The sequence below is a fragment of the Onychostruthus taczanowskii genome, unplaced genomic scaffold (assembly GCF_017590055.1).
Source record: "Onychostruthus taczanowskii isolate IOZ18803 unplaced genomic scaffold, ASM1759005v1 scaffold30, whole genome shotgun sequence".
In the NCBI taxonomy this organism is placed as follows: Eukaryota; Metazoa; Chordata; class Aves; order Passeriformes; family Passeridae; genus Onychostruthus; species Onychostruthus taczanowskii.
Genome location: NW_024500350.1, coordinates 7,748,778 through 7,767,106, shown reverse-complemented (window position 1 = coordinate 7,767,106; position 18,329 = coordinate 7,748,778). Strand labels below are relative to the sequence as shown.

Here is an 18,329-nt window from a genome sequence, read left to right as displayed (position 1 = left end):
TATATATAAAATATATATGTATATATGTGTATATATGTGAATATATGTTTATATATACATAGATATACATATATGTGTATATATAGACATATATAAAAATATATATGTATCTATAACTAATGTTATAGTTTTATAGCAGTAAGTTTTGTAGTTTTTTATTAATAAGGCATAAAAGGGTTCATTACTTTTTTTGTTATAAGGTTTTTCAAGGTTAAATTTTCTAATTGAGAAATGATGCTTAAATTATTTTCACTTTTAATTTAATAATTCATTCTTCAAAGTCCGCAGTGCAGCGTTTACTGTTCAATTATAAACTACTACCTAAACTTATGAAGAAGAAGGTAAAGAAGAATAACTTGTTTCTGCCTTAAAATCTCTATTTTACTTCATATTTATGACTGTATTCTAAACCCCTAAACTTCAAGCTTTTCACCCTGTGACATCACACACTTCCAACTAATTACACACTCGTAATTCTGGTGTTATCCATCAATTTTGGAATCTTGAAATTAGGATTTCCAGCTCCTGATCCCTCAGGAGATGCCAGCCTTGCAGTGGGAGCCCTGGCTCTGGGTGAGCTGTGTGTGGAGCAGCCAATCTTTAATTTCAGATGATGAAATCCATGATTAAACTCCCAGTGATTAGCTGGGGAGGCCCCACGCTCTGGGAGCTGCAGGGAGGTTTTTTTGTGGAGCCTTTTCCCAAATGGATCCTCAGTTATCAAATGATCACCCACTGTTATCAAGGAGTTTTCATTTCCTGGCTGCACCTCACAGTCTGTTGAATTCTGCATCTGGATGAAATAAATTCCTCAGAAACTCCTCTCCATGCCCAGCAGCTCTGGGGGCTCCTAGATGTGAAGTATTTTAAGTAGAAATTAATATAAATTATATTTATATTAATATAGAAATAGAATATATTAATATAAATTATAATGCTCTAAACAGATACAAAATTCAAAGGTGAACTTATTCAATATTAACTTTCCTAATTTACTTTTTCCTCTGTTCCTGTTTCCTAGGAAATAGAACAGAGCATAACCAAGTTTATTTTCTAGACAGTCTCTCTAACCAGTTTATTACCTAGATCAAAATGTCAGAGCTCCTGAAGAATAGAGAGTTTCTAGCTGACATGAGTGGCAGTTATTTTACATTTAAAAATCTGTTCTAAAGGCAGATGTGACCTATGATGTCTGGAGAATAGCTGACTTGGAGCTCACTTTTCTTCCTTGTCTGAGTGGGGGAAGTTTCAGTCTGCTGCAGAGCAAGAGGCTCTGAGAAAACCCTGAAATTACAAGGTTTGTTTAACCAATCCAACCATTGGTTTGCTGAGTTTTGGAGTGGAGCTTGCTTTGGCTCCCTTCAGCCAGCTCAGGAATTCATTTATTTTCTGGAGCTGGTTCTTCAGCTGGGAGGGGATGGGAATGATTTGGAGTCACCCTGAGGAAGGTTTGGAGGACAGGAATGAGAAGCAGGGGCTGGGAAGGGTGGGAGCCCAGCAGCCCTGCTCTGAGCCACAAGAAAGGGTTCTTGCCCAGATGATTCCAGCTAAACAGCACTGTGAGGATGATGGAGGTGTGAGAGAGCACTGCCCCTGCAGAGGGGCTGTGGGTGCAGGGTGTGAGGTGGGAAATGGGCTGCCAGGGGCTGGGAGTGACCCCAAAATGGATCTGAGGGGCGCTGGAGTGGCCCTGAGCCCCCGGGGGTGTGTGGAGCAGTTGGGCCATGTCCTGGAGACAGAAATATATAAAAATACAGTCATGGTGTGCCTGGTCCTGTCCCCTGTGCAGGTGTCCTGTTCCCTTCCCTGCAGTGCCACCCCAAGGGGTTTATTTAGGTCCAAAAAAGCCTGAGCTGCTTTGGGATTTTGGCTCCTCTCCCTGTGCCTGCTGCTGTTTGGGTGCTGGGACCACCCTGGCTCTGCTTCTGCTTCCTCAGCTCTGAGCACCCCAAACCTCCCCAGCCTTGGGGTGCACAGAGGGGTCTGGGGGCACCTTGGGCTGTGTTTTATTCCCTAAAAGCACCTGGGGTCTTGGCAGGCTGCACAAAGGGCTCCTGAGCTGCTGGGGCTGGCAGCACCCATTGGCAGCCCTGGGCTCTTTGTGGAGCTGGGAAAATGGATGAATTTCCCTCTGCCCTGGGAAAACGGATACATTCCCATCTTGGCTGGGATTTGGGGTGAGGTCTCCCAGCTGCTTTTGCTCTCACACACCAGTTTAACTCCAGTTTGAACCAGAGCTGGGCACCAGTGACTGGGGAGCTGCTGGGGCAGAGCTCATCCTCCTGGAGCTGGATCCTTCTTCCTCCTGCAGGAATAGGGATCCTTTTCTCTCCTCCAGGATTTGGGTTCTTTTTTCCTTCCTGAAGCTGGGATCCTTTTTCCATCTGCAGGATCTGGGATCCTTTTTCCATCTGAGGAAGCTGGAATTACTTTTCCTCCTGCAGGATCTGGGATCGTTTTTCCTCTCTGGAACTGGGATCCTTTTTTCTCCTGCAGGAGCTGGGATCCCTTTTCCATCTGAAGAAGCTGGAATCCTTTTTCCTCCTGCAGGAGCTGGGATCCTTTTCCTTCCTGCAGGATCTGGGATCCTTTTTCCCCCCTGGAACTGGAATCCTGTTCCTCCTGCAGGATCTGGGATCCTTTTTCCCCCCTGGATCTGGGATCCTTTCCCTCCTGCAGGAGCAGGTTTCCTCTCCCTGAGTGGCTGCTCTGGTGTGACCTGTGCTGTGATTTCCTTCCCGTCTGGTTTCTATTTCCACACATTTATTTTCCTGGCAGCTCTGGGTGTCCTGAGCACGTTGTTCATGCCCAGGCCCTTTTATGGCCCAGCCCGTGGTATATGGCACAGGATGATGGAATATGCCTTTGCCCTAAAAATCAATGTTTTAGTTCCTCCCCCACCCACCAGGAAGCTCTCCCAGATACAAGTATTGATTGTTGAGCTAAAAGCCATGTTTAGATCATAATTGCCCTTTAAATCAGTGGGGTTGGGGGGTTTGCACCATAATTGTTCTTTAATTCAGTGGGGGTGGGGGGGTTAGAGTCTAATTGCTCTTTAAATCAGTGGGGCTCATGGATTTGTGCTTAATTGCTCTTTAAATCAGTGGGGCTGGGGGCTTTTCATTCTAATTATTCTTTAATTCAGTGGGGTTGGGGGCTTTTCACTAAAATTCCTCTTTAATTCAATGGAGCTAGGTAAAATTCCTCTTTAATTCAATGGTGCTGGGGGGTTCTATTTTGATTTTTTAAAATTTTGATTTTTCCTTTATTTTTATTTTCCGGTTATTTTTCCTTTTATTTTTCCTGTTATTTTTATTTTACTTTTTTAAATTTTACTTTTATTTTTACATTTATTTTGATTTTGATTTTCCAAGCCCTGCCGCTTTCTCATCTGTATTGTTGTCAGCTTCAAGCAAAGCTCTTTATCTCTGAACCTCTGTTATCTGCAAGGCCCAGAGCTGAGCAGATCCTGCCCATCTGGGGCTCCTCCAGAGCACAGAGCTCACCCCGACTTCACCCTCCTGGGTGATGCTCAACGATAAAACCCAACCCCGGGGGCCTCTGGAGAGGGGAGCAAAGCTGGGATTTCTTCCCTTCAAAGCCTGGGCTGGATGTGTGGCAGCAGATGGTGTGAATGCCTGAAAGTCGGCCTGAATTGCCAATTAAGTGTAATTAAAACGGGGCTTATTTATTTGTTTGGCTGCCAAGGGGCTGGGCCCTGGTGCCTTCCCTGCTCCCAGGAGCTGGGAGGGGATTACAGGAGATGCTGGGATTTTAAATTCATCCTGGAAAAGGTTGTGGGGCTTTTTCCAGCCAGGATCCCTCTCCGGGGTGGGAATGGGGGCAGTTCCTGGAGTCCCATCCTGGGAAGAGGCACTTTGGGGGATTATTTTGGTTTTATTTGAAATGGGGCTCAGAGCAACCTGGGACAGGGAAAAATCCCCTGCCCGTGGCTGTGGGGTGGAGTGGGATGAGCTTAAAGGTCTCTTCCAGCCCATCCCATGATTCCATCCTTCCCAGGTGCATCTCAGCAGCTTTCCCTGGCCAGTGAGGTGGCTCAGGGGTATTGGCTGTGCCCTGGCTGCCAAATCCCTGCAGAATCTCCATCCTTTCCTGCTCCCTGCCAGTGTTTTCCTGGAGTGGGGTTGTGAGACACATCCACGTGCCCTGTGCAGGGGCAGAGGGGCAGCAGAGCAGCCTGGGGTGCTGAGTGTGAGGGTTTTCCCATGGGAAGGCAGCTGAAGGCAGTTTGGAGTGATCCTTTGTGGGAACACACAGGGAAATGGAACGAGGAGGATTTTTTTCCATGTGTGCTCCCACCCTGCTCAGCTCCAGCTGAGTCATCCCTGCATTCCCACCTCGGGCTCAGGGACATCCATTTCCTTTGGATTCTGAGGAGGAAAATGAACCCAGCTCCTTCTGCCACAAACCCCAGCCATGGTTCAGATCCCTGTTTTTTATGGAATGGATTTTGGGGTGCTGTTTACTGCCCTCCCCCAGCTCTGGGGGATTTGGAATTGGTGTGAGGATATGCCTGGGATTTGGGATTTAGGATTGGTGTGAGGATGTGCCTGGGATTTAGGATTTGGGATTTAAAATTGGTGTGGGGATGAGTCTGGGATTTAGGATTTAAAATTGGTGTGAGGATGTGTCTGGGATTTGGGATTTAGAATTGGTGGGAGGATGTGCCTGGGATTTAGGACTTAGAATTGGTGTGAGGATGTGCCTGGGATTTGGAATTTGGGATTTAGGATTGGTGGGAGGATGTGCCTGGGATTTGGGATTGCTGTGAGGATGATGCTGGGCATGGTTTTGTCCCCTCTGTGGGGGCAGGTGTTGTCCAAGCCCTGGGAAGTGGCGTGTCCTTCCTGCAGGGCTGGAGTGAGGGAATCCTGCTGGACCTCCTGGAGCCACCCTGCATTTCTGGGCTGGAGCCACAGCCTGTTCCTGCTTCTGCCAGAGACAGGAGTTCTCATTTCACAGCTGTTCATCCCAGATCCATAAATCAGAGTTTATGGAAGGAAAAATCCCGTGCCCTGAGCCTGAGCCTTGTCTTCCCGAATCCTCCCTTTGGCCACGTCACTCCCTGGCTTTGCCTTTACCCCTAAAATAGGACCATGGAACACTGAGCAGGGCTGGAGAGAGCTGCACTTGGAATAAAACCGGGATCCTGTCAGGAATCCTGTGGGAAGTGGCTCCTGCTCAGCCAGCAGGGCTCTCTTCTGTTCCATTTCCCCCCCGGGGGTGTTTTCCTGCTGCAGGTTTTCCCTGCAGTGGGAGATGGGGAATCTCCTGCTCTCCTCCCTGTGGGGTTTGTTGGGATCCAGCCCCTCCTTGGGGACTCAGGGCTGTGGTGGGATCCAGGCTCTCCTGCTCTCTTCCCACCCCACAACCCCCTTGAACCCCTGCTGATCTGGTGGAATTGGATCCCTTGTGGATCAAGGGGGGTTTTGGGTTCCTTCAGGGGGTGTGGTACCACCAGGGTGTCCCACTCCCAATCCCACCCACCTGGATGATGGATTGTGCTCCTGGAAGCAGCCTCAAGCTTTGGTTATTCCTGGAGAACAGGCAAAAATCCAATCTGTTTGTCCCTCCAGAGGGAGCTGGCATTGATTTTGTGAGTCCAAGGGCTGAGAACAAAGGAGCACTTTATTTATTTTCCTCAGAAATCGATTCCTTATTTTATTTTTCCAGCTCTGAGAGGGGCCCCTTTTCCCAAGTGTGTGCCAGCCCCAGCAGCAGTTGGTGCTGCTTCCCTGTGCTGGTGGGGGATGAGGATGGCAACTCCAGATGTAGATTTATCCCAGAGCACTGGAAGCTGCTGAGCAGCAAATGCAGCCTGGCACTGGAGGAATTCCTTGTAGGAGCTGGCTTGCAAGGAGCTGGTGTGCAGGGAGAAGGAGTTTTGAACTGCCAGAGGGCAGGGATAGGTGGGATATTGGGAAGGAATTCCTGGCTGGGAGGGTGTGGAGGCCCTGGAAAAGAATTCCCAGAGCAGCTGTGGCTGCCCCTGGATCCCTGGAAATGTCCAAGGCCAGGCTGGAGCAGCCTGGGACAGTGGGAGGTGTCCCTGTGGAACTGGATGGGCTTTGAGGTCCCTTCCCACCCAAATCCTTCCATAATTATGGGCACTGCTCCACTGGGCACTCAATCACTGGGCTCTAATGCTTTTTATTAATTAATTTTATTTTAAAAATTAATTTAATTAATGTGCAAGGAGAGTTTTTCCAGCTGAAGGCACCGTGTCCTTTTGGAATGAAAGGAGCAGCAGGTGACTGTGGATAGTGGGAATGCCAGGAGGAAAGAAAGAGAGGAATTATGGAGAGCAAGAACTGAGCTGCTCATCCTGTCCCCGCTTTGGAAGGAAATGGTGAAATCCAAGTGGGAATAACCACAATTCTATTCTGGGATCCCAACATCTGGGATGTGTGGCTGCTCCTGGAGCCTGTGCCAACCCCAATTCCTGCTCCCTGGATTTCCAGACTTCAGCTCTCATTACAAAAGACAGGCAGGAGGGAAGGGCACGGGGAAGGTGAATAACGTGGCAATAAATGGATTAAATCCATGAACGGGGAGAAATGCTGGGCAGGGGGCACAGCTGGGGTGTGTGCAGGTGTTCCTGGGTGCTGGGATGGTGGCAGGAACATTTGGGAATGGCAGGAGAAGGCTCTGGGGCTGTTCAGGGGGGGCAGCACCAACCCCATCCGCAGCTCCAGTGTTATCATCCCAGCCTGGTGCTGCCTGGTTCCTCAACAGCTCCTGATAAATCCCACTTTCCTTTTCAAGTGGTTATGAGTGGTTTTTCCTGCCTTCCCTCAGAGACTCTCTGTGTCTGATCCCTCTCCCTTCAGAAGCTGCTCCCTGCCAAGGCTGGGAGACGTGAGCAGGGCTCAGCCCTCGGAAATGAAATGATTAAATTTACTGGGATGTGTAAAATTCCAGCATCAAATGATTCAGCCAAGCACTTCATCTGCTGGGAGCTCTTTCAGGAGCTCTTGGAAGGAGCGCGAGTTGGTTTGCTCAAAGGACCTGGTGCATGTAATGACACCGAGCGTGGTGTTGCTGCTCCTGCCCCAGGAATTAATCCTTAATCACGGAGCTGTGAGGTCAGGGAGGCTTTGGGAATTAGTTCTGTGTGCTGCCAGGGACCAGCAGCACCTCGTGTTGTCACCACGAGCTGTGTCACCCCTGGCACCTGGGTTTGCTCCTTCACTGGGAGCAGCCCTGGTGGCACCATCACCCTGAGGTTCTGGGCCTTGGCAGGGAATTTCCCCCACCCACTGGGGACTTTTGGGGTGCTGGAAGCTTCTGGGGCTCTTTTTGGGCTGGATTGGTCCTGGAGTGATATTTGAGAAGGGATCTGGATGTGGGGCTCTGGCTGAGGTTTGAGGAGGAATCTGGAGGTCAAACTCAGTGATTTTTTGTGGTGGGATTTGGGTGTTGTGCTCCAAGTGACATTCAGGAGGAATTTGAGTGTTGGGCTCTCAGTGATGTTTGGGGTGGGATTTGGGGGTCAAACTCTCAGGTTTTTTTTGCACCAACAAAACTCTGATGTTTTGAGGAGGAATTTGGGTGTTGGGCTCTGGTTGATGTTTGAGAAGGGGTTTGGGGGTTGAGCTCTGGGTGATGTTTGGGGTGGGATTTGGCTTCAAACTCTAAGTGATGTTTTGAGGAGGAATTTGTGTGTTGGGCTCTGGCTGAGGTTTGAGGAGGAATTTGGGGATCAAACTCTGATGATGTTCAGGGTGGGATTTGGGTGTTGAGCTCTGGTTGATGTTTGAGAGGGGGTTTGGGGGTTGAGCTCTGAGTGATTTTTTTGTGGTGGGATTTGCTCCAAGTGCCATTCATGAGGAATTTGGGTGTTGAACTCCCTGTGTTTGGTGACTGGGAGCCCAGTTTGGTGCAGGAGGGAGCTGATGGGGCCAGGGCTGGTGCTGGCACAGTCCAGGCTGGTGCTCCAGCACCCTCCAGGTTCCAGCCAGACCCCAGGAATGATCCATGGGAACAAGGGGGAGTCAGTGCTGCTGAAGGGAACAGCCTTTTTTGGGAGCTCCTGTGCTGCATGGAGGCTCCAAACAAACCCTGCCTCTCTGTTTATGTTCCTCTGAAAGCCTCAGCACAGGCAGGCACCTCTTTGATCTGCCAAAAATGTTGGAAAATGAGTTTTTTCCGTGTGGGGCTGCAGACACACACCCTGCACAGGGGGGTCCTGGCTGTCCCATTCCCACTCAATCCCAGGGCTCTGGAGCATGGGAAGCCTGTGCTCTCTCCTCAAGCACCCTGAGCCTTCCTAGCAGTAAATAAAAGCTATTTTTAAAAATAAATCCTTATTTTGACCATAGTTGGGCAGCTCCAGGGAGCCTCTTTTCCAGCATTTTTGTTGTCTGAGTGTAACCTTGCTGGGGACTGGGTTTGCCCAGCTCTGGGGGCTCATTCCCAGCTAGGAGGGCTCATTCCCAGCCTTGGGGGGCTCATTCCCAGCCTTGGGGGGCTCATTCCCAGCTTTGGGGGGCTCATTCCTAGCTTTGGGGGGCTCATTCCCAGCCTTGGGGGGCTCATTCCCAGCCTTGGGGGGCTCATTCCCAGCTTTGGGGGGCTCATTCCTAGCTTTGGGGGGCTCATTCCCAGCCTTGGGGGGCTCATTCCCAGCTCGGGGGGCTCATTCCCAGCTCTGGGGGGGCTCATTCCCAGCTCTGGGGGGGCTCATTTCCAGCCTTGGGGGGCTCATTCCCAGCTCTGGGGGCTCATTCCCAGCTTTTCCCTGGCAGTTTGGGTTGCAGCTCTGGTGGGATCCCCGTGCCAGAGGTGTGGATCCCAGGACTGCACCTGCCTGGAGCCCGTGGGATGCAGCTCTCCCCGTACCTGTCTGCAGCCATCCCCCAGGACGTGCTGTGCCTAATTACTGGCACTAATTAAAACCTCTTCTGGAGGTGGGAGATAAGAGCAGCAGCGTTTCCTGTGTGGCAGCAGATGCTCCCTAACACCCATCTGCTCCTCGGCTTCCAGGCCCTTCTGTGCTCCCTGGAATTCCTCCTGCAGTGGGAAAAGGAGGAGGAAAACAAGGATGGGGAGGTTTGGAGGAGGAGGTGGCAGCAGGGAATGGCTTTGGCTGCTCAGGGACACTTGGAGAGCAGTGGCACTGATGGCTCCAGCCACAGGAGCTGCCAGAATTCCTTGAAAAAAGCCTTTAAAAACCAGGGAAAGCTGAGGGAAGGCATGGCTGCCAGTAATCCTTGGGAAAAAAGCCTTTAAAACAGGGAAAGTTAAGGGAAAGCATTGAAAGAAGGATTAAAAAGCCTTTAAAGCAGGGAAAGCTGAGGGAAGACACAGGTGGAATTCTTGGGAAAAGCCTTTAAAAAACAGGAAAAGCTGAGGGAAGACTAGGGTGGGATTCTTGGAAAAAAACCTTTAAACCAGGGAAAGCTGAGAGAAAACAGGAGTGGAATCACTGAAAAGAGCCTTTAAAACAGGGAAAGCTGAAAGAGGACAAGGGTTGGATTCTTGGAAAAAGCCTTTAAACTGGGGAAAGCAGGGCTGGAATAATTGGAGAAAGCCTTTAAACCAGGGAAATCTGAGGGAAAGCAGGGCTGGAATAATTGGAGAAAGCCTTTAAACCAGGGAAATCTGAGGGAAAGCAGGGCTGGAATCATTGGAAAAAGCCTTTAAACCAGGGAAATCTGAGGGAAAGCAGGGCTGGAATCATTGGAAAAAGCCTTTAAAACAGAGAAAGCTGAGGGAGGACAAGGGTGGGATTCTTGGAAAAAGCCTTTAAACTGGGAAAAGCTGAGGGAAAGCAAGGGTGGAATCTTTGGAAAAAGCCTTTGAAACAGAAAAGCTGAGGGAAAACATGGCTAGAATCCTTGGAAAAACCTTTAAAAAGCAGGGAAATCTGAGGGAAAGCCAGGCTGGAATAATTGGAAAAGGCCTTTAAGCCAGGGAAAGCTGAGGGAAAGGAGGCTGGAATACTTGGAAAAAGCCTTTAAACCAGGGAAAGCTGAGGGAAAACAGGAGTGGAATCATTGAAAAGAGCCTTTAAACCAAGAAAAGCTGAGGAAAACTCGTCTGGGGTCCTGGGGAAGCAGAGCAGAGCGTGCTGTGCCTTGGTGTGGAACGCTCCTGTGGGGCTCCGGTTCCCAGGGCTCTGGAATTTGATCCAATTTCTCATCTGGGGCTTGCAATGGGCCAAAAAAGCAGGAAAATGAGAGGCTGGGGAGAGGAGTGGGCCCGGGGAAAAGCCTCTCAAAAGCAGGGAAAGCTGCTGAGCTTCCCTCAGTCTTTGGGTGTGGGGGATGCTCCTTCCCGGGGTGATTCCCCTGGGATCCCCATCCAGGGTCCCTCGGGGTCCCTGGGGGTGATTCCCCTGGGATCCCCATCCAGGGTCTCTGGGGGTCCTGGGGGTGATTCCCCTGGGATCCCCATCCAGGGTCTCTGGGGGTCCCTGGGGGTGATTCCCCCCGGGATCCCCATCCAGGGTCTCTGGCGGTCCCGGGGGTGATTCCCCTGCCTGGCTCCGCGGTGGAGCCCAGGGGGATGGATGAGTGCCAAGGGACCCATTCCCTCCATCTGCTCCGAGCTAATGGAGCATCCAGGGTTTGTGGAGAGGAGCTGGGATTGTCTGATGGAGCCTTTGGGAATCGGAGAGATTTTCCAAGTGATTCTGATTTATCTCAGCCGGAGGATTTCACTGCAACTCCTTTGTGTTCCGGGGGAAGGGATGTCAGCTCTTGGCACTGGCATTTTCTTTGGGAAGTTGTTCCTTCTCCCCTTCCCCATGCCCAGACAAGGGTCAGTCCAAGCTGTTAGACTCTCCTGCTTTTCCTGGCACAGCAATAACCCAGAATTCCAGCTGCAGGGAATAAGGGGTGTTGTGGGGCTTGGACAGCAGTTTGGAGCAGCTTTTTTGCTGCTCTGCTGCTCCCTCCAGGTGTTACCTGAGCTTGGAGTTGGAATTACACAACAGAAGAACATTTGAGGCTTTTCTGCCTTTCTCCCATATTCATCAACACCAAATAATTTCCACGATCAGCCAGTGAGCAGCAGTTAATTGGGGATTTTAATAAGTCTGTGGTGCATCCATGCTTGGCACTGCCTCTCCTCCCCTTCTCCCACACCTGAGAGATGGGAGCTGTCAAATCTCAACAGGGGAACCAGCTCAGCCCTTGGAAGTTCAGTTGAAGGAAGAATTCCTGGAGTCCCTAAGCTTGGAGATCTCTCCAGAGCCTCATTGGAAGGCTTGGATGAGGAAATGGGTGGGGGAAAGGTGGAGGAGCTGGGAATGGTTTTCCTTCCAGCATCTCCAGCCGAGGGCAGCTCCAGATTGTCCTCGGTGAGTTTCTTCCAGCCTGGAGAGAGGAGATGCTGGGCTGCTGCCTGGAGAAGGAGCCTGTGCCAGAGGGGACCAGCCCCTCCTGCCCCCAGGCTGTCTGCAGGGGTTTTGGAGCTAAACTGGGACTAAAACTGGTCCTAAACCCCCTCAGAGGGGCTGCATGGGCTCCGAGGCTGTGCCAGGGGGAGTTCGGGCAGCCCCAGAGCCCAGAGCACTCTGAACTCCAGGGCTTAGGAGAGGTTAAAGCCAGGCCTAAGTGAGAGGAGGAGAAAGGCTCTGGAGAGCTCCATGGGTGTGGATTTGGGAGCTGAGGGAGTGCAGGAGCAGGGTTTGGAGCCCAGAGTCAACAGAGCCTTGGTCTGTTTGTACACCAAAGCTGAGCTCACGGCTAATGCAAACAGTTTTCATTAAGGAATAATCAAAAATAAAAAGCCATTTCACATGCTGATAAGGAGCCAGTCGGTTTTTTCACTTCAGCAGCAGTTTAAGCCACGCTCAAAGCCATTTATCTTTTCTCCAGTGCTGGCTGCAGAGGATATGAAAAATGCAGCAGGCTGCACATATGTAATTAAACTTTTGGCAGAATCTTTGCCCCGCAGCTTTACTAAGAAATTCAATAATGATAAATCGAGTGGAATATCTAAAGGACTTTTTGTGAACAAGATTTAAAATCATGTCTGTGGCACGGAGAGTTATTTGCCACCTAATTGTCTTGGCACGGCTGTGGGAGCAGCCTGTCTGTGGTGTCAGCTCTTCTTTACAGCCCAGCCCTTGTTCTGCTCTTATCTCCTCTCCAATTTGCCATTGAGGCTTTCCTGACTGCCAGCCAAGCCCGTGCTTATCCCTAATGACTGTTTTGTTCCCCCAGCCCCGCGTTTCCAGCTGGGAATGCTCCTGGCTGTCCCGTCCCTCCCGAGCTGGCAGTGGTGGCATCGCTGCTCTGTAATTATCCTTTCCTTTTTATCCTCTGTTCCAGCAGCACTTGGAAGTCGAGCTCATCCCTTGAGCCGGCTCTGTGTGTGACACTCCTCTGAAAACGATGCCGGGATTGTCTCCCTGCTTTTGGTGCTGCTGCCTTTATCCCTGGCTCATCCAGGGATCGTTTAGAGGAGAGGTGATTTTGTGTTCAAACCGTCCCTCCAAGCCCCTCCTCAGTGCTTCCCCTGGAAAAGCTGCACCAATTCTTTTTCATTCCCACAGGTTTTCCCCATTTTCCTCACCCCTGTGGCATCCCCCCCTATCTTTTGTCACCACTGGCCTTGGAGGAGCTTCAGATCTCCTTGGAAAAGGCAATTTTTTATTATTTTTTCCCCCAACAGGACCAAGCAGACTAATTAAAAATAATATGTAAAATATAAAACAATCATTAACGAGGTGTCTGATAGAAGTGAGCTCCTGAGGAGGTGGGAGTCAAGTGACAGAGCTGGGCTGGGCTTTTGCTTTTGTTGGTTGGCTTCAAACTGAAAGGAAGGAGGATTGGATGGGATATTGGGAAGGAATTCCTGGCTGGGAGGGTGTGGAGGCCCTAGAAAAGAATTCCCAGGGAAGCTGTGGCTGCCCCTGGATCCCTGGAAATGTCCAAGGCCAGGCTGGAGCAGCCTGGGACAGTGGGAGGTGTCCCTGTGGTACTGGATGGCTTTGAGGTCCCTTCCCACCCATACCATTCCATAATTATGGGCACTTCCATCTCTGCTTAAACCTCTGGGATTTAATGCTTTTATTAATTTATTTTTAAACTAATTTAATTAATGTGCAAGGAGAGTTTTTCCAGCTGAAGGCACCGTGTCCTTTTGGAATGAAAGGAGCAGCAGGTGACTGTGGATAGTGGGAATGCCAGGAGGAAAGAAAGAGAGGAATTATGGAGAGCAAGAACTGAGCTGCTCATCCTGTCCCTGTGGCAGGGGGGACACTGGGTGAGCTTTAAGGTCCCTTCCCCCCAAACCATTCCATGATTCTGTGGAAATCTGCCCTGGCTGCTGTGGTGTTTTATGGAACACTTGGAGCTTTCTGGGGTTATGTCACTTGTAGGGAACTTCTTGTCTGCCCAGCATCCCTTTATCCCTCCCTGGGCAGCCTTGGGTGCCCCAGGGGGGTTCCTGCCCCTCTGCATCCCCACTCCACCTGCTGTCCGTGGCAGCTGCAGCTCCCCAGGGCTTTGGTGACCCCACAGCCATGCTCTGTGGGTCAGCCTGAGCACGGCAGCTCGGGATGGGGCTGTTTGTGGGGACAGGGGACACGTGCCAAGGAATTAAATGAAGCCAGAGCTGTGCCAGGAGCAGGGAATTTGATCCCGAGGTGGCACAGCCTTGGCTGCCCCTCTGCCAAGGCTCCCTGTGCCAGCATTCCCACAGAGCCTTGGCCAGGCTGCTCCCTGGGATCTGTTTGTCCTTGTCATGCTTCAAACAAAATATTTATCCTTGTCCCCGTGGGCTGGAGCAGAGCTGAGGCTCTGCCACCAAATGTCACAGCCGGGGCTGGCGCTTGGGGACAGCCGGCTCCGTGAGGCCGGTGACAAGGACAATATTTGCCTGGGCAGCATCTTGCTGTGTTTGCAGAGTGATGGTGACAGTGGCTCTGTGCTGGGGCCGGCCAGGGGTGCTGCTGTCACCTGTGACACCAGGGAATGCAGCTGCTGCTGCCCAGGGGGAGGTGTGGCTCTCACCTGCTTTGTGGCACCAAAAATCCAGGGGATGTGGCCTCAGCTGTGCCCAGGGAGGCTCAGGCTGGAATTTCCTCCTGGGAAAGGTGGGCAGGTGATGGAAGGGGCTGCTCAGGGAGGTGTCACCACCCTGGGAGTGGCCGAGGAATGACTCAGTGCTCTGGGGACCAGGTGGGGATTGATCACGGTTGGACTCGATGATCCTGGAGGTCTTTTCCAGGCTGGATGATTCTGTGAGAATTCCAAGCTGGATCTGTGAAAACACCTTCAGTCTTGCTTGTGTTCCCTGAGTTGCTGTTTTGGGAAGCCTGCAGGTGTCTGGTTTTGTGTCACAGCTGGCATGATGAGCAGTGTTGGTGACACCTCTGCCTTCCCAAGGTGACATCCCTGGATTTGCAGCAGCCACGTGGTGCTCAGGTCCTTCACTGGCTCTGGAATCACACACTGGGATGTGTGATGTGCCAGGGCAGCACTGGCATCCCACCAGAATAATTTCAGACAGCTCCCTGCACTGCCCAGACAAAAAACCTTGGAGCTGGGGGCTCAAGGAGCAGGAGGGAGAATTTGATAATTCCAGAGAGGGAGAATTTTGGTGTCTGAGTGTCAACGGTGTCACTGGAAGGCGTGGCTGGGGGAGGCTGAAGAAGCTGAGCTCCTCCTTCCTTGCCCTGGTCGTGCTGAAGGTGCTGGGTGGGCTTTGCCTGGATCCTTCCACCCCTCCCAGCCTGGATTTGGGCTCAGGTTTTTGGGGTTTGGTTCCAAAGAACTGATTGGAAGAGAGCTGAGAGCACCAGTCCTGCTGGCAGCAGAGGTTTGGGAGAGCCTGGTGTTACCCAGGGATCCAAAGGACAAATGTTTCTTCCTTCATCAGCAAAGGCAATGGAACTGCAGCCCTGCCAGGTTTGGGATGGGGGCAAGGTCTCATGTGAGGCTCAGCAGCACTGCCCCCATCATCCTCATCACCCTCATCCTCCTCATCAGCCCCAGACTTGGCCCAGCCAGGCTGGAACTCTGCTGGGTGGGACCAGGAGCAGATCCCTGGAGGAGGAGCAGGAGGAGGCAGAATCTTGGGGTCTCCCTGAGCTCTGCAGTGTGGGGAACCCCCTGCTCTCGTTGGTTTTATTCCTTTTCTTTGCTTTTTCCTTCTGGGAAGGGGGGCAGGAGCTGCCCAGGTGTGCCCACCATGACTGACCCTGGTGTTTTCTGTCCCCTCCTCAGCTCACCCTGGTGTTTCCTGCCCCCTCCTCAGCTGACCCAGGTGTTTTCTGTCCCCTCCTCAGCTGACCCTGGTGTTTTCTGTCCCCAGACAAGGCTGAGAATGGGGAGCCCTACCAGAGGAGGAGAGGAGCAGGGCCCCCTGTGCCTGAGGGCCCCCCAGCATTCCTGGCACCCCAGGATGGAGCCCCCCTGGCCAGGAGCAGCAGCTGGAGGAGGATTTTGCTGATGATCCTGGCTATCACCATCCACAACATCCCAGGTGAGCCCATCCCTGCCCCCAGGCAGCTCATCCCGTGCAGATCCCAGCTCCCCTGCCATCCCTGTCCCCTGGCAGATGGCACTCGCTGAGTGGGCGCCTTTGGCCAGGATCCCGTGCCAGATTTGGTGGGGCTGAGCCACGTGAGGCCTTGGCAGCAGCAGAACCCGTGGGGAGGGGGCTGGGGGGAGCCTGGAGCAGCTGCAGCCTGCCTGGTGCCAGCCCAGCGTGGGTGGGAACTGTGACTCCCAAGGGTGGGGGGGAGAGGTGACAAACCCTGCTCCCTTCAGCCTCTCTGGGAGGAGAATCTGCATTTGGGTTCATTTCCTCAGGCACAGGTGGATTGGGAAGGTGACAAACCCTGCTCCCTTCAGCCTCTCTGTGTGATCAGTCTGCAGGAGAGGCTGCACTTGGGGTTTATTTCTCAGGCAAGGGTGCACTGGGAAAGGTGACAAACCCTGCTCCCTTCAGCCTCTCTGTGGGATCAGACTGCAGGAGAGGCTGCCATTGGGGTTTATTTCCTGAGGCAAGGGTGGATGGGGAGAGGTGACAAACCCTGCTCCTTTTACCCTCTCTCTCTGTGATCAGTCTCTGCAGGAGAAGAGTTGAGGTTTATTTCCTCAGGCAAAGGTGGATTGGGAAAGGTGACAAACCCTGCTCCCCTTTAGCCTGTGTGATCAGTCTCTGCAGGAGAAGCTGCACTTGGGGTTTATTTCCTCAGGCAAAGATGGATGAGGAAAGGTGACAAACCCTGCTCCTTTTACCCTCTCTGTGTGTGATCAGTCTGCAGGAGAATCTGGAGCTGGGGTTTATTTCCTCAGGTTGGGAAAAGTGACAAACCTGGCTGCCTTTAGCCTCTCTGTGTGATCAGTCTCTGCAGGAGAAGCTGCAGGAGAGGCTGCACTTGGGGTTTATTTCCTTAGGCACAGGTGGATTGGGAAGGGTGACAAACCCTGCTCCCTTCAGCCTCTCTGTGTGATCAGACTCTGCAGGAGAAGCTGCACTTGGCGTTTATTTCCTCAGGCAAGGCATGGATTTGGATAATGGGTGGGAAATTGTGGAGCTCTGCAGGTCCTGGAGGGCTGAGTCCTGCCAGGCTGGGCTTTGTGGGGCTGACAGAGGAGCTCAAAGGATGAGGAGATCAGTTTGGGATGTTCAGCTGCTTTGCAATTCTTGGGGATGTTGGGAGTAAAATAAGGCAGCTTTTTCCAGGGCTTTTCTCCTGGTTTCTTCTCCCTCCATCCTCCTCCTCTCCTTCCCTCACTTTTCCTTTCTCCCTTCTCTGCTCTGGGCCTGGCTCAGGCTGGGTGGGTGCAGGGAAAAGCTTCTGGACCTGTAAATTTGGGAAGGAACCATGAAGGTTTTGGGAAGAGCCACGTTTCATTGGTACTGGCAGTGTGCAGCTGCTGGGCTCGGGGCTCCCTTGGTCCCTCACGTGTCATTTTGTGCCTGGTGACTTTGAGAGTGACTTTAACCAGTGCCAGGACACCCATCCTCAATCCCACCAGGGATGTCCTGTGAGTAATTCCCTGCCAGTGACAGAATCCAAGGGAACACACACAGAGCTCCTGGCTGTTCCCTCCTCCAGCCCTTCCAGCCTCCTGCTGCTCCTGGACTGGGAATTTCCTACTTCCAGCTGGCTGTGGGCACCTTTGGGTGCTCCTGGTGCCCCCTGGCTTATCCTGATAAGGAGCTGGGAGTTAATGATTTGCTGCTCTTCTTGCATCACCAGCACGAGCTGTTCCTGGGCATTAACCTGCTCCAGTTTGTCAGCAGCAGCAAAACATTTCTCCCTCCTCATGCTTCTTTTTTTAATTAATTCCAGGGGGATAATTTGGGTGCTGTAGTTCAGCTCCAGGTGGTGCTGGGAGAGGAAGGTGAGGAGGGAGCTTTAAATGAGCCACACACTCCAAGAAAAAAGGAGAAATGTCTGCACTGAGTGAAGTGGAATTGGATTTAATCCCTCAAAGGAGGTGTCAGGAGTGAAGAGGCAGGTGGCACCTCCCTGAGGAGAAAGTTCTGCAGAGGGGTGACCAAAGTGTCACCCGTGGCAGGAGCTTGGTGCTGACATGGCCCTGAGACACTGAGCTGCTCCTCCAGGAGCACAAAGCCACCCCTCAGTGGTGACAGAGGCTTTCAAACTCTCCCTTGCATCTTCAAGGCCACAACACCAAAGCTTCACCCCCAGGGAGGGTGGGAATGGGGCTCAGGCCCTGCTGGGCTCAGCTCAGTGCTGGCCCTGGCCCTGCTGAGCTCCAGCCCCCAAATCCCCTCCTGCTCTCCCCCAGTGCCTTTCCAGCAGTGCTGGTGACACTGGGGCCGCTCAGCAAAGCCAAAGCCCTGCCCCACACCCTCCTCTCCCTGGGGGTTTGTCCAAAGTCACCTCCAGGTCCCAAATCAGAGGCTGGAGCTGAGCCCTGGTGCTGCAGAGCCCTCCTCACAGGGCACAGAGAAATAATTCAGGCTGGGGATAAATAATTCAGGCTGTGATGCAATCAGGTGAGCAGCAGTTTGGGGCTCTGAATTCCTTCTGCTCTCCCAGAGGAAGCAGAAGCAGTGCCTGCTGCAGGCAGGGTTTGGAAAACCAGGAATCTCTGCCTCAGTCAGCAGCCCTGCCAGAGGAAAGGCTGGCACGGGTGTGAATGAAGTGAAATTTAATTGAAATTAGCACGGGGAGCACTCCTGGTCCTGGGGAGGGTGGATGGTGCTGAGCTGGGAGGTGCTGGGGGTGCTCCAGCCCTGAAAACATCATTCCCTGCTCCTCAGGAAGTCCTGGAATGGTTTGGGTGGGAAAGGACCTCAGAGCTCATCCAGTGCCACCCCTGCCATGGGCAGGGACACCTCCCACTGTCCCTGGGTGCCCTGGACAC

General features: G+C 52.2%; 1 protein-coding gene across 1 annotated transcript in view; it reads left to right on the top strand.

The window, feature by feature from the left end:
• SLC39A11 (solute carrier family 39 member 11) overlaps positions 1-18,329 on the top strand; it is a 71,994-nt gene that overhangs the window by 26,039 nt on the left and 27,626 nt on the right. Inside the window, exon 6 of the mRNA XM_041409551.1 lies at positions 15,292-15,462. Coding sequence (XP_041265485.1) covers positions 15,292-15,462 — 171 coding nt within the window. The remainder of the gene's footprint in view (positions 1-15,291; positions 15,463-18,329) is intronic.